This window comes from Styela clava, chromosome 6 (assembly GCF_964204865.1).
Source record: "Styela clava chromosome 6, kaStyClav1.hap1.2, whole genome shotgun sequence".
In the NCBI taxonomy this organism is placed as follows: Eukaryota; Metazoa; Chordata; class Ascidiacea; order Stolidobranchia; family Styelidae; genus Styela; species Styela clava.
The window spans coordinates 6147591-6163361 of NC_135255.1; the positions used below are offsets into that span (position 1 = coordinate 6147591).

General features: G+C 32.4%; 1 protein-coding gene across 3 annotated transcripts; it reads right to left on the minus strand.

Annotated features, from left to right (window-relative positions):
* Positions 1 to 1278: 1278 nt before the first annotated feature.
* LOC120331184 (heparan-alpha-glucosaminide N-acetyltransferase-like) lies at positions 1279 to 15760 on the minus strand. Of its 3 annotated transcripts, none has more exons than XM_039398248.2 (15): positions 15619 to 15760; positions 15181 to 15386; positions 14115 to 14245; positions 13564 to 13697; positions 12857 to 12975; positions 11528 to 11619; positions 10619 to 10695; positions 8922 to 9098; positions 7224 to 7358; positions 6062 to 6197; positions 5318 to 5444; positions 4605 to 4706; positions 3296 to 3441; positions 2574 to 2686; positions 1279 to 2337 (listed from the first exon to the last, which is right to left on the minus strand). In XM_039398248.2, the coding sequence occupies exons 1-15, from the start codon at positions 15716 to 15718 to the stop codon at positions 2156 to 2158; spliced, it is 1977 nt and encodes a 658-aa protein (XP_039254182.2). In that variant the 5' UTR covers positions 15719 to 15760; the 3' UTR covers positions 1279 to 2155. The 3 variants fall into 3 exon arrangements, with proteins under 3 accessions (XP_039254182.2, XP_039254181.2, XP_039254180.2); XM_039398247.2 differs by lacking the exon at positions 10619 to 10695 and adding an exon at positions 10490 to 10566 and having other exon boundaries at positions 15181 to 15389; positions 15619 to 15759; XM_039398246.2 differs by having other exon boundaries at positions 15181 to 15389; positions 15619 to 15759.
* Positions 15761 to 15771: the final 11 nt, after the last annotated feature.

Consider the following 15771-nt stretch of genomic DNA (forward strand, 5'->3'; position numbering starts at 1 on the left):
CAGCCATCAACTGAAATTTGTTTCAAAACAAATCCAACGTCATAAGCGTTCAATTTCCGTGATGATTTTTTTTGTGGCGCTAAAGAGGCCAGAATCGAGAAATATCTCGCAAACTCCATAACAAACATACATTAAAAATAGAGAATCCTGGAGGGCAAGCAAAACCTATAAAACATGAGAAGTATCTCATGTGCCTGCCCACCAGCACGCACGCAAAAACACAAGCCCAATTAAATGAGGCTTGGGCCAAACTAAATAAACGATAGTATTAAACTTCCGGGCTGTTGTTCCCTTTAACAATTACGTTGATAATGACCAATTCCCACAACCTCATCCAAAGATAATGTGGGGAGTGGAATGTAATAAATTTGCGACGAAAGTCATACTCATGAAGCCATGAAAGCTTTAGGAAAAACCAAGCCATGAAAAACTACACTGATTGCTAGATTGGGCATTGCGGAAAATAGGTAGGTTGATAGGTAGGTTTAATATACAAACAAACGCAAGAAGAATGTTTGGACCAAAAAAAATTAAGAATCGGGAAAGTGAACAATACTTTGAGATTTAAACGTATACGACAAGATTTTTTCCTAAATAATAAACCAGAAAATTTCAAATTTTCAGTGCTTCTATAATAAAATAAGCCGCTAGGTTATTATTTTATATTTGAATATTTTTTGAAGCAGACAGGGCCCAATATTTTACACAAATTTTGCAATTTTATTTCAAATCACGAAACACTGCTTTGACAGTGAACTTGGTGTCCATATATTTGAGCGTTAGTTGCTTCCTGGAAATAAAAATAATTTTCGAATGTTTCCAATTCCAAATTGTTATAACTCCCGCCTGAGGCTTTCATCTTACAAGATATACTTAAACAAAATAATTGATAACAATGGGAACATTAGGAGTTACATATTTGTCACAGGGAGATGAAATTCGATACGACTTAATCCTATGGCTAACCGCGACCTCTCGCCCGGCAAACAGTCCATGTCCGTGTGGGATTAGCTAGTCAATTATTTGTTTTCAATCGATAGGATTCACATACTCATCCCGGATGCATTAACTTAATGATGGAGGAACCACACTGCGGCGATGAGGAGTCCAGCAATCTTCTCGCACATAGTTATCCCGCACGAGATTCGCAACTGCGCAATCCTTTTCATAACGCTTAGATGCCTTAGAACGATGCGCCACAACGCCGCAAGAGTACCGGTACATTAGGAAACTCAACACTGAATTGGCTCTTCCGCAAATAAAAATATGCAATACTGCTTTCAATGATAATTTTTATATAATACTCAGAATGCGTTACAAATTACTGAGCAGTGATAAGGTAACATACCGTTTGCAAAATTGCACCTCAAATTTGGCGGTAAATTCACACCAGAAAGTTTAACAAAATTTCCTTTTTGACATACCTCGCAAATAATAACTTTATGGGGAATATAATGTAGCCTTATCACTGCTTGTAGATGGACCAATATATATAATAATAAAAAACGGAAAAATATGCATAAGATATTGCACATGTGACATGAATATATAACAAATACTGCACCATGGAATCATAGGAAAACTAGGTTTTTAGAGAAAACAAGCTAATGATCTCTAATAAGATATTAAAGGGGTGATATGGCCCGTACTGAAATTATAGTCAAAATCTTAATGTTAAGGAATTCCTGAAAAAATCGGGATAATTTGAACCATGAGCTAAAGTTCCCCCGAAAAGAAAACTTTGCATCCAGAGAGATTACATTTTCGAAAAGTTAAATCAAGCCTAGTCTACTAGTGATTCATCTTTAATGATTGTAACTAATTATATGAAAATCAATGCATATGAACACTAGGAGAGTAAATGGCAATATGAATCAATATATACGGTAATAGTATGGGTTCTGCAACAAAGCGATAAGCATCCATAGAATACATATAATAAAAAATTTGGCACCAAAATTTACAGAATTTGAGTAGTGATTTTAATTATAGATATAGAACATTGACCAATACTCGGACCTATAACGGTGGCAAATGCAGAATAATATTACTACACTTTGCCAATTTGAATAACCACATTTGAGCATGGAGTAGAGTAACCAGAAAAATATATATAATAAAAATCAAATGGAACTTTTTGATAGAGTAAGTGGGATTAAATCTTGACAAAAAACTTGATCTTGTAGCAATAGTAAGCTATGATGACCCAGTAGGCAGTTCCCAGCATATTCATTGCGAGTAATTCAGCATGAGTTGACGTAGAACCAGCACCCCAACTAAATGGAAGATATCCCGTAAACACCTCATGTCCGACATATATGAAGATACTATTCATTCCTGCAAAAATTCAAAAAAGTTTGAAAGTCATACTTAGACAGAGAACTATTTTTTAATCGGAAGGTGAATATAAGGCGATGTACAACTCGGAAAATATAGAAAAATCAATTGAATAGCCTTTTACTGACTTGATGTAGTAAAAATTTGAAATTGAATAATCTGGTAGTTGTTCAGACTCACTTTGTGTTTCATAAGTATAATGAAACACCTAAACTGTATATGTTTGTATTACTCACCAACAAAATAGAATGGAGCACCAGTCCACAATTTTTTGATATCAATAATGTAATACATCGTAGGTAGTATGAAGAATGCAAAACATGAAAGAGTTGTCACAAATGATGTAGACCTAAAAATACAAAAAGCAATCCTCCAAATTACAAAATAAACTAAATCTGGTGAAAAATAAAAATTCATGACCAATTACTGAAATCAAAACAAACAATTTTATATGGATTAATTAAACTTCCAAAGAGAAATTTTGAGATTACGTACTTATGACACTTTGTTGGAGTAAAACTGCAACTTTGCAGCAAAAATGAAGATTTATGCTAAATTTTATTGATAAAAATCAAGACTTTTATCATGATTTTATAGATCACCAACAAATTAATCAAAAGTATTTAAATTTGAAATGATCACCTATATGATGTAAAATATAAAACTACCTCAAAACATCCCTCTTTGCGAAGTGAATTATTAAAATATCTACTTCAGAATTTGGTCCAAGTTTGGATCTGATGATTTAGTTCAAAGTAGTAAATTTACCAGAAAGTTAAGAATGAATATCTAAATCGCCTTTGTTAATATTTATCCAACACAGTGGTTTCGATGCTGTGCATTTTAATTTCAAGTGTGTAGCAAAATATCATTTTATAAACATTATTTCCCATGTTTCCACATTTAGACTTGATATATAATGATTTGAGTACAGGAATGAACAGTCAACTATATTTACCATAAATTTTTATTTACTGGAATCCAACCGTCATACTGAGAAAATTTAGTCAGGACTGCAGATATAACACCAAGAAGTAATGACCAACAATACCATCGGATAATTCTCTGTTTTGGTTCCTTGTAGTACAAATAGATCTTACCAGCCTGTTTTAAATAATCTTGTGTTAAATTTTTTCGTTACTATCCAATACTGTTGAAAAAATCATATAAAATACACACAATATAAGATACGACCAAATAAGTTGGAAAAAAGCTCAAATTTTTAGATGTTTTACAATAAAAAATGTATCAAATCTACTGTTTTTTCAAATAAATTGAATACTGTATCATTATGGACATAAACAAAGTGTTGGAATTAAACAATTAATTTTTTGGCTGTAAAGTACATTTATGAATCGCTTTGCAAAATTGCTGTTTCAAAATTTCCCAACACAGGGAAAGTCGCTGGAATGCTTACCTAAATATCTGTTCATATTTTAAATGAATCTTATGGCTATTGCTGAATTTTGCTATCTTTTATAAGTACTGAGTACACCTTCATATGACTTCGGTATGTTTGTTTATGACATTCAGTTATCTACTTCAACATTGGATTATTATTTGCTAAAATAACGGTGCCAACAATTTTGGCCTACCATGTAAATATAAATTTGAGCATTTCTCTCTTGATATATAAATACCATAAATTTAACAAGGATACCTCATCTCTTTACCCTTTCGGATTTACGATTCTACATATTTATCCCCGGGGAGAGGAAAGAAATGGCGAATTGATGGTATGGCTGATTAGTCCTTGGGATTAGTTAGCCAGCCCTTCTCCGATACACCGATATATCGGGCCGATATTGCGTGTTTGCCGATATATCATATCGGCCCAATCGGTCGATATATCTGGCCGATATATATCAGCGTTAGTCGCTTTTCCACGTTCTAAAAAAGAGTATTTTTCCCCGGGGAGAGGAAAGAAATGGCGAATTGATGGTATGGCTGATTAGTCCTTGGGATTAGTTAGCCAGCCCTTCTCAGAAGCATGATCTTGATGGTGGAGGAAGACGTAACCAACCAGCGATAACATGAACCACCTTACAGCAGCGAGGAGTCCAGCAATCTAATTATCACCAACAAGATTCAAACATGCAAACCCACGAAGGGTAATCAGAGGTGTGGTGGAGAGCGTAATCCTAACGCTTAGCATGATGTGCCACACCATTGAGCAAAAATACATTTTCTCCCAGTTATACCAGTTTAATACAGTTAGGTAGTATTCAGATTATGGGTTACTTGGGTAAGCAATGATGGAAACCTACCTGCAATCCTAAAAATACTATCAAGATGCTGTGAATTGATCCAAGAAGTCCTTCTGGGTCAAAAGGAATAGTTTCATCAAAATCAGGGGGGAAATACACTTTCTGAAATAAAATAAGCAATGAATTTTTTTTTGATAAAACACTGAGTGATATGTAACGATGGAAATTTTCATTTGAAACGTCTTTTAACAACTTCAACAATGCCGACCTAATTATTTTGCCTTCTGGATGAGGTGGAGGTCATGAAATTTAAACCCAATGTGTAATTTGCGATGTCAAGGCTGTTAAATTAGACGCTTTCTATACTAAGCGCTCAAGCTGCACTAAAACTTTGATAATCCATGAAAAACTAAGTTAATAGAAAATGAGGGAGTATATGGTATGTACATATGCTCCTTAGAAAAAAGCATTGAAGTCTGACATGAAAATGCATTTTTTTTCGTTCAAAATGCGACTGTTTAAATATCAATCGTGATTTTAAACAATGTGAAAAAAAGTTAGCATTGTCGGAGAATTCATAAAAGTGGCAAAAACAAAAAGTTTGATTTATGGCATCAATCGATATCATCACAATGCCAAAAAAGGAGAATATTTGGGTAAAATGAAAAACAAGTTTGCTAGAACAAAATTTCCATATGCAACCTGTAAAGATTTTACAGCAGTAGCCTATTTGTGACACAATATGATTAAACTCAATATAAAGGTTTATTTACTTTAGCAGTTGTGCTACCATACAAGTGTTTTACTCCAAATACTTTTCTGTCAATATAAGCAGCAGCACCACCAGTACAATTGAAATTTTTACCATGATCTGCTAAGCCACCAGGTCCAATATATCCACTGAAAAGTACAAAAACAACTAAAAATAAATATACCAGCAATGCAAACATGTCCAAATGAATTCAATTTAATAAAGTTTCAAATAATTGTTGCTCAGAGTGTAGAGCTTTTTTTACTTCTAAGTGTGTGCTGTGAGCATGATTAAAATCGAAGAATGAAACAATGAACAAATTTTTTTGTACCAAGTTATACATCTAAGTTATAAATCATAATTATATGCCAAAAACATATCAAATCCTAAAAGTGGAAACTACATTAAGTTAAAAAGCAAATTTCCACAAGTAGATAAAACATAACTTCTTCACGAGCTTTGAACAAACCCAGTGGAGAATAAATAAAATATAGGATCAATTATTGAGCAAAAAAACAAACGATTCCTAAGCATACTTTCCTCATGAAATAGCTACGATGGAAGAAATTTTAAATTCATTGGAAAGAATTTCATGCATTGGACTAAAAGTGCTAATTGAAATCAAAATTAAGAAAGGCAAATTTTGTCAGCCGAACCACACACAGCCATGATTTTAACTAATAAGCAGTGGACAAAGCTTGGACAAATCTAAAATTGCTTTTTCGGAATAGCACAAAGCAACAAAACTTTTAGGAAAATCACTTACGTTGGACAACCATTGTCGAGAGGTAACAGAAACGTAAGACAATGCCATAACACTTCAAAACAAGCAATAATAATCCATTGCAACCAATAAACTTTGATATCACGAATTAGATACCACCATGGATTACTTCCATCTTCTGGAAAAAGAAGTTAATTAATTAGCACAACAGTGTATAGAGCAGGGATGGGCAAGTTTTCTTGACCAGGGGCCAAAACTTCTGCCCATCTAAACTGACGAGCTGCATAAGTGTGATGTAAAATATTACATTTCATGAGCAGTATTTACAGTCTTACATAAGCAAATGCGGAAAACAATAAGCCTCATGCCAAAACTAAATCACAATCTCGGCAAATTTTGTGAGCTATTTTTTAGGTAAAACATAGAAATTTTTAGTTTGGTTGTGGCAGCATCAGGCGGGCAGGATTAAATTACTCAATGGGCCATATTTGGCCCGTGGGCCATAGTTTGTCCATGTCGGTTATAGAGTAACTAATTCAGAAATTTCCAAAATGAATCAAATGTTCAAAATTCTGAATTCTTGAGATCAGGAGTAATTTCAATCAATGTCCCTATAAAAAATTTCATGTGAAACAAGTTGAACCTCACAGTAAAAAATACGGTATTTTTTAAAGTTTTAAAACCGTCAATTGACTTCTAAGTTTGGCCAGCCATGAATAGTAGTAGCCTATACATTGATATTGGATATCAGTGAAATTTTTAATACTAAAATTTGAATTGAAATCGGAAGTACGGTATATAGGGTACCGTAAGTACCGTATACCATCGCATATAAGCCGAGTTTAAAACTCAAAAAGAAGTTGCCAAACTAATGGATCGGCTTATATGTGAGCATAACTCTGATCACACTCAAACGAAATGACATTATGCTAACTTAATTCCAGCAGCTACAACTCGAACCAAGCTAAGTTCTCACGATAAGAGCGTACGATTTGTAGGGTCAGCTTATATGCAAAATTGCATAAATTCACCATTTTTGGGAGGTCAGCTTATATGTGAGAATATACGGTATATGGATTTCACCAAAACTAATAGATATTGATGCAGTATAATCAAATGGTTTTTCCTATGCAAGAGAAATCTGCTTATGCTTTAATATACGAATGTTTAGTGATGCTGATGATGAAAAAAGTGTAAATGTTACCTGAAGTAGCATTAACTACCATGGTTGAAATATCAGAAACTGATTTATGGAATCCCCAATGTAGTAACGTTACAATGCAATATGCAACTGCAAATCTCTGTAGAACTCCTGGTATTCTCATGTTGACAAAATCAGCTGTAAAAATATTTGCTCTTATATTTACTATTCTACATGAATATAATAAAAAGCAAAATAGTTAACTATTCAGAAAGTTCAAATTTCCAATATTCAAATAGAATCACATGGTGGTAAAATTCAAAAATGTGCTAATTTACTTTGAAAAAGAGTAATGTTGATCTTGATCATTGAATTCTTTAAATAGAGAATAGATACAGAATAATGAGAATGAAACTAGTCTTATTTTAACTGCATGACAAAACTATGAATAGGTATGTTCATAAAAAAATCCTATCGGTACAACAAATTTTGACACAACATTCAAAAGTGTGTTGCTTTGATTAGGGATGTAAGTTCCAGAATTTCGAATCGAAGCGATTCGAATCAACATCAATTCGAAGCAATTTAGGAAAAAATGGCTTGATTTAATTTAAAAAGAATTTTATAGATATCACAAGGCACAAATGCCTGACACAGCGGCGATGCTTTGAAATCGACCAAAAGCGTTTGTTTTCAGCTTTACAAAGCCGTGACACTCCCACAGTCGTTATTTTTTTATTTTGGTAGCAGCTTTCGAGGGACCAATGGTTTTGCACAATTTTGGTCAACTACTCAAATTTTTACAAAGTTTTGCAAACATTTTAATATATAAACGTTTCTTCAAATTATCTACATAATATGATTATAATAAAACATCATTGCTTTACTCTTTATAAACATGACTGCGATGCTTCCAACGTTACCATTGCTTTTTTTAAATCATGGCGCATACGGTACTAACTAGCGTTTATCATTCGGATGAATATACGATATTTCTTCCCAATTTGAAGATAGTTAACGATGATATGATGATATACTAAATAGAATCAGATTCGGAAATATTCGAATCGGAACTTTGTGATTCGAAATTCGATTCAAAAAAATTTATATTCGAAACTTACATCCCTAGCTTTGATACTAATTATACAATACTCACTGTGATTGCAGTCACAAAACGAAAACAAAAGTGTAATACAAAATCGCTCCATACTACCGGTAATACTTAATACAATTAAAATTTGCACAGACAAAAACAATTGCATTCCCCAAAAAGCATCCTAAAGTCGCGACCTCATAACGAAGAACTAAAAACAATTTAATTTCGGAATTCAAACAATGTACCAAAATTTTCTAAAATATTGTTATCAAACAAATAAAACTTTGGTGATATACAAAAAAATATTTCGATGAGTGTCTCGTCTCTCTGAACAAGACTTCTTTGGGCAGCAGCACAGTTCCAAGACACCACCTCATTAAAAGATTTCCGGGCGACTAGAAATTTCAAGTTTAACATGCACCAACTAAATTGGTGGCATAGAATGGTAACTGGTTCAACCAAGAATCAAACCCAAGACCTTTAAACAGTGATGCTAGCTAAGTGTTCAGCAAAAACATTTACAACCAGGACTGGGAAGCCAATGAAAATTTACACCAGGCTCTGACTCCACAACTACTAGCTAACAAAAATTAAAAGAAATTTGAACTCTGACCCCAGCTGCAAAAGAAAATATTTTAAAAAAAAACTTTGGCCTTTTCACTTACTGTTATGGTTGATGATACACAAGCCAAGAAAGAATAAAATCGCAGTTCTTCTCAAGATCTTATAAGCAATTTCCCATTTTGGTGTTGCTTTTCTTTCTAAACTATCAATCGACAACACAATATTTATCCCCATAATAAACATGAACCATGGAAACACCAGATCAGCAACAGTTAATCCTGAAAAAGTATAAATGAAATAGGTCAATATTCAATAAAATTATATATAGAAAAATGAATGAGAAGAGAGAATGTAAGAGAAAACGGTATAGAACTAATCATCGTTATGGCGCTCCAGAAATAGCCTACTGGTATATATGGAGCTAACTAAATTTGTTCGCCTATTTTACATCAAGTTGTGTAAAGGGACTGAAACCTATGGGCAGAGGGTATATTTACTTGGCTAACACAGACAGTCCCCGAACTCGTAATAGAACAAAATGAGGAAAATCGGAATAAAATTATGGCCTAATCCTAACCTGGTACACACACTACAGGAGAACAACAATGCATCATAGACTAATAAAATTAAATATTTATAAGATACTTGATGAATATCCTTTATAGTGAAAATAAATCTAAAATAGGTTCAAAAATTGTTTCATTTGGTCATCGGTTAATAGCTTATAATAAGAGCTTATCATATTATTTTATTCTGTCTGTGTGGAATTAAATTGCTCTCTAAGATTGAGAATCAGTAAGAACTCATTCAGCGAATTCACCAGCAAAGATTTTAAGTGAGATTCATAAATATAAAAGATTAATTTTGCTTCTTTCGAGTTATCACTATAGAATCAACATTTTCACAACGCTGAAAGAGGCTGAAAAATTCACAAGAGAATCATTAGTTACAACTTACAAGAGCTACCAGAATATCAAATTTAATCGAATTTGATTGATATTTTAATAGAATCAACCTTGGGCCACTGAAGGCTACAAAAAATTATTTGTTAAGTTGTAACATTGCCACAGTGTGCATAAAGCAAATATCGCAAACTGCATACCAACAAAAACATTGTTTGATTATTGAATAGTTTTAATTAAAGTTTATTGTAGAATTTATACTATCAAATAATCATGTAATATTCAATCATATCACATGCATTTTTTGACTTTTTGAAATGAATAAATAAATAAGGCAAATATCCAAATATTGGTATTAGAGAATTCTTTCATAAATTTGAAAACATTTAACAATCACATTATTAATCTATAGAATTATATATGGCAAATTTGTAACGTACACAATAGCAAAAATTGTTATACAGTTATATAGAATATAAGTGTTTAAATTAATTTTTTTTGCGTTTTAAATCAATTTTCATGTGTCCGGCAAGTGAATTAACATCATTGAATAATTTTCATACCAAATAAAAATATTCAAAATACATTTTTCAATATAAAAAAGGTATCTCAACAAATGATAATTTTTCGAAGAAATACAATCAATAGAACCCACATGATTCTGGGTTTAAAAAACGGATTGCACAAAAAATCATTCTGAATAATTAATTTATTCAAATTTTCGAATCAAATTTATTGAATCATATGCATGGCACACACTGGTTTACCATTCCAAGCAACATGGGCGAAAAACCAATAAGAGCCTCCTCCATAGTTGACAAATATCATGATCACGATACACATTCTAAAGTATATGAAGACTCAGTTAATAAATATAAAAGTATCAGTGGACGTACCATGCCATGGTGAATGATGAAAGAACCAATACCATCCACCTTTATAATTGACAAATACCATGATCACAATGCAGATGCTGTAAAAATCATATTATATAAAAAATATTTCTTTGTTATGTTTCAGTAGGCTAGTTCGCCATAGAAGATTTCATGTCATAAATTTGATCGTCTGTGTACTAAAATATTTAATCAAACAGTTAAAAAGTTAAAAATATTTCATCTCGGTATATAAGTGTGAGCATCTGCCAGCCTAGTTTGAAATGCAAAAGCAAATATAGCACATAAATAACATTTTCAAGATAATTTGTTAAATGCATGGTTATGTGTACTCACTCAGAAGTAAAAGAAAGGTAATGGGCGACCTCTGAAATATCAAGATGAATTTTTCGAACAGTTTGTTGAGAGGTTACAAGTCATGTATTGATGTACAATCACTAGAGCTTGGAATGTTAATCGGTAAACCATTTTTAGATGGTAAATGGTTACGACTTATTTTATTTAATCGTTAACTGACATCTCGGCTACAAATCACCTTTATACTGTATAATTTCTTCAAAAATGATTAGTCCATCGCAAATATATCTGCTGTGGCGTTGAATTGAAAAAAAGTCCCACTAACTGTATTTGTGAGAACCCAAAAATTAAAAAAAACAAAGCTTTGGAACCATTTGGACATCTCAAATTAAAGCTTATTACGTCAAACATCACACTGCGTTTATTTGGTTATTCAGTTAATTCACCCGATTAACTGTTAATAAAGTTATTTCCCTTGAATTCTCAGCTATAATAATCACTTCACAACTCTAATAATAACTAAACCTATCCACTTTTGACAGAGATAGTATTTAAAACGTAAAAATATTTTTCAATCATAAATTTGTTGAATAATTGAAAAACATAATAACTCACCCTCTGAAAGAATCTACGGACTTCATACGTTCTCTGGCAGGCCTTGGTTCTGGAACCATGGTTTCATCCATTGTGGTAGTACTTCCAAGATCCTAAAATATATTGTAATATTCATAAAAAATTCTGCCATGAAACATCTCAATAATGTACATAAATAATAATTCACTGGATGAAAAATCCACCAATAAACAACCACCCCAGTGATGAAGATGCAATAATTATTCTTGATTGCTGAAATGATTAATTACAAAGATTTGTTTACATGAGATATACTTTTATGGAACAGCAAAACCTGGCTATCAGTAAAGGTGCACATTGCCAAGTTCACATGTGACTACAGTCAAGATACTTTTTTCATCATTAAGTAAATAGCCTACTTAATAAAAAGCATTTGGTTCTTCTATGAGTACGGAATGACCAAGCCATTTGGAAGATATCCGAGAACATAACTTTTGTGCAAATGATCCTGGATTACTAAAACTTTTGTGTGCAATCATACACAAACAGGAGTTAAATAAATTTTCTACATTTTCATAGAATTAAGAAATTTATGAGTTCTGTTTTTGGATCAGCCTGTATATTGGGGAAAACTCTCTATCTATCAACCTATTTTTTACTTCAGTCACGTTTATTATTCGATTTTCAAGAGCATGGCTTTTGTCTGTATTTCTAAGGAAAACACAACATAATTTAGTATGTTCAAATTGTACATTTTTATTACAAGTCATGATCATATTATTATAATTATAAACATTGTATCAAAACAGACAATATCGGATAACTTGTCTGAATGTCTTTAATTCAACTCAGTGTTGACTAAATAGACTAAACAGAGTAAAATGAATTTAAAAAAAAGCAGCGTAAGTTTATGTGAAATTTGACATTATACAACAATAGAAAAATTACCCTTCTTAGAAATACTAAAACAATTCAAAAATCATGAGTATGCCAATCATGTTCAAGCATGGCGAAACTTTTATGCTCACATTGTAATTTTCTGCAGAGAAAGAAGTAATAACAGTTTCTTTCAATGTTTTAAGACGAACATCCTTTGAAAAAAATGATGAAGATTGCAAATGACTATTGCACGATGGCTTTTTCATAATACGTACGATCACATATTTATAAAGTTTTAGGAAAATTTGACTTAACAGTGGCCTGGAGTATAGAATGTTGGGCAAAGTTGACATTGCAAATTAAAGACGTGCCTCAAGTGCCTTAAATAAAAAACATAAACAACAACAAAAATTTACACCTATATTTGAGATGTTCTATAAATTTAAAAAAATAGAAATTTGTGGCATAGGATACCCATACATGCATACTTACTGAATTGATAAATCTGTCCACTGATTCAGATCTATTCAACAATCTTCGACTATAAAATGTATCAACAATGGAGTATACAATTGCAAGGCCAAGAAGAATGCAAAATGCCACAAGGATAGCTGGGAATATAAAAACATAGAATTATAATTAGATGTAACATTATTATAAAAATATTGAGAGATTTCAATGGATTCTTGTGTAGTAGCTGCTTTTATGGTGGCGAACCTATGGTTTGACTTTGCTATATTGTGGCTGTTGTTGTTCTCATTAGAGCTGTGAAAAAATCACTTTTCTCCGCGACCAATGGACCAATCCAATTCAAATTTCAAGTTCTTGAAGATGGACAAAATCGCTAAAAGGCTGTTTTTTTATTATTTTTCTAAATATACCCAAATTTTGTTGGTTTTATATATCATGGGCACACCTTTATATGACATTCGGTATTTTTCTTTCAACATTAGGCCGGAATTTTGCTGACGCAGACAAAGAGCAACTACTAATTAGTGACATTTTTGAAGCAGAGAATAAAAAAGAAAACTAAAAAAAAATCAGAAATTATTATAAAATACCAACTAAAAACTCAACTTCAAAAATTTGAATTTAACCTAAAACAAAACGTAAAAACTTGAAACTAAGAAATTAGTTACCAAGATTCATAAATTGCACGATCTTGCGAGTAAAAAAACAAATAAAAAACAGATACTTACGTAAGTATGAGTTCCATGGTTTTGTGACAACTGTAATTCCATTGGATGAACAACTTGCATTGGTTGTTGTATCTCGTATTTCTATTTGCCAGGTATATTCCCCTCTCTCACCAAAATGATATGATACATTCTCGCTATGAAAATAATACAAACAATGAGAAACATAGATTATTAATAATCACCAGCACATGAAGGACCTTTTTAATGCGCATTTACCTTGAACGTTTCTAGTTAATTAAGCACCGCAGGCATTTATACAGCGCGCGCCACTTTTGTAGCGGTAGCTTAGCTTGGGGACACATACACGGAAAATCCATACTTCATTACAACAATCCCTCTAATAAAATAAAAAATTTTGGCAATCACCTTATATTTAGCTAACAACAGCGAGAGAAAAGAAAGAACATTGGGTGTATCTTATCTTAGAAAAGTGAAAAGTAAGTTCAGATCATTGATTCTTAACAGTGCCTTATAAAACTGTGTTCCCTTTTTCAATAATAGTCTGGTCTAGACTGAAAAGGGTGAAAAACACTATACAAATGATCCAGTACCTGCACGATATGTTAGATTTACTGAGGTTGGACATGAACATGACATTTGAATTCCACTTTGAATCTACAAGAAATGTCGTTGTATAGTGCTTATGAATCCCTGTTATATTCGTCACATAGTAGTACGAACACTGAAAGCAAACAAAAATCAATCAGAGGTATGTGGTTTGAGAGTATGGTTGAACACTAATTTTTTTTCAATTAGTGTTATAATTGATATGTAGATAGAGCTGCAATCTCATTCATAAACCACAGTGCAATAAACTCAGGTGGGCAATGGTGAATAAAATGAATCCTCTCTTGAAAATCTAGCGTTTCTTGTCCAAAGTCATATTGAAGACAATGATATGAAAAATCTCATACGATGTTATTATAAATAAGGTAAACAGAATTTCTGAGATCAGTAGAACATTTATTGTAGATCAAATAAATTACTGATCCGAAACAAACCTCGTTTTAAAGAGAGATATTAGTTTATGATAAAAACAGAAGAAATGATTTTTGGGCAGTTAAATATGATATTTATGTATTATCATTTACGAATAATTCACCCAAACTCGGTCTAGTACCCGCACTGTCACAAGCAATTTAAGCCAGTTTCAAATATTTTTACCGGTAGTTGTTTTTGTGCAGTAAAATAGCATTGTGCGATAACAATCGTTGAATATACTTCATTATGATTGTATATACTAGAAATGGAACAGTTTTCAATTAAAATTTACGGCGCTCCAGAAGTATGTGTCCCAATATGGAGATACCCAGTAACTAATTTTGTTCGTCTACTTCACATCAAGTTGTGTAAAGGGACTGAAACCTATGGGCAGAGGGTATATTCACTTGGCTAACACAGACAGTCCCCGAACTCATATTGGAACTGAAAAAAGGAAAATCTGAATATGATTATGACATTATAACACCTTATTCACTAACTAAAAGAATACATTTCAGAAACAAGGTGAATTCAAAACATAATCATATATTCAAAACAAAATATCATGAAACGTTGAGATCTCTATTTGCCCATGCGAACGTGAACAGTAATAACATCGATGCAATCACTACTCACATTATGACAATAATCAGAAAGAAAGTATATCTGCACAGGATATGATAAATTGTTTTTGTTGTCATCAATTAGAGCGTGAACAAAAACTGTCAGTTTCGCAGTGTCAACTTTGAACTTTAGAGACTTTGAATCGACCAATGGGTGAGCAGACTTCTTTTGAATAAAAGCTTCTCCGACTTCTTTTGGATGAAACTCTTGAGCCTTTGCTGCTTAAAGAATTGATAATAAACGAAGATGTTGATTTTTCGGTTCAAACTGAAGCAGTACATAACCTCTGAGATTTATTCATATTATTGCAATATAGACATTATTTTGCAGATTACACAAGGTGAACAGTTGATAATAATTACTACATAACAACAAGTAATGACACAATCACCACAAGTGTGTGATAAAGTAATCAGACCAAAACATTCATAATATACATAGCCTACATACCTGCGATCATAGCCAGCACCAAAATAACAATAGATGTCGATCTAGCGACTGAACTAGACATTGTTTCGTTCTCTTGACTTCTAATAATGGATTTTACCATGAAGAACTATGAACATAAGTAAATCGACTACAGTGTTGTAAATTACATTATAA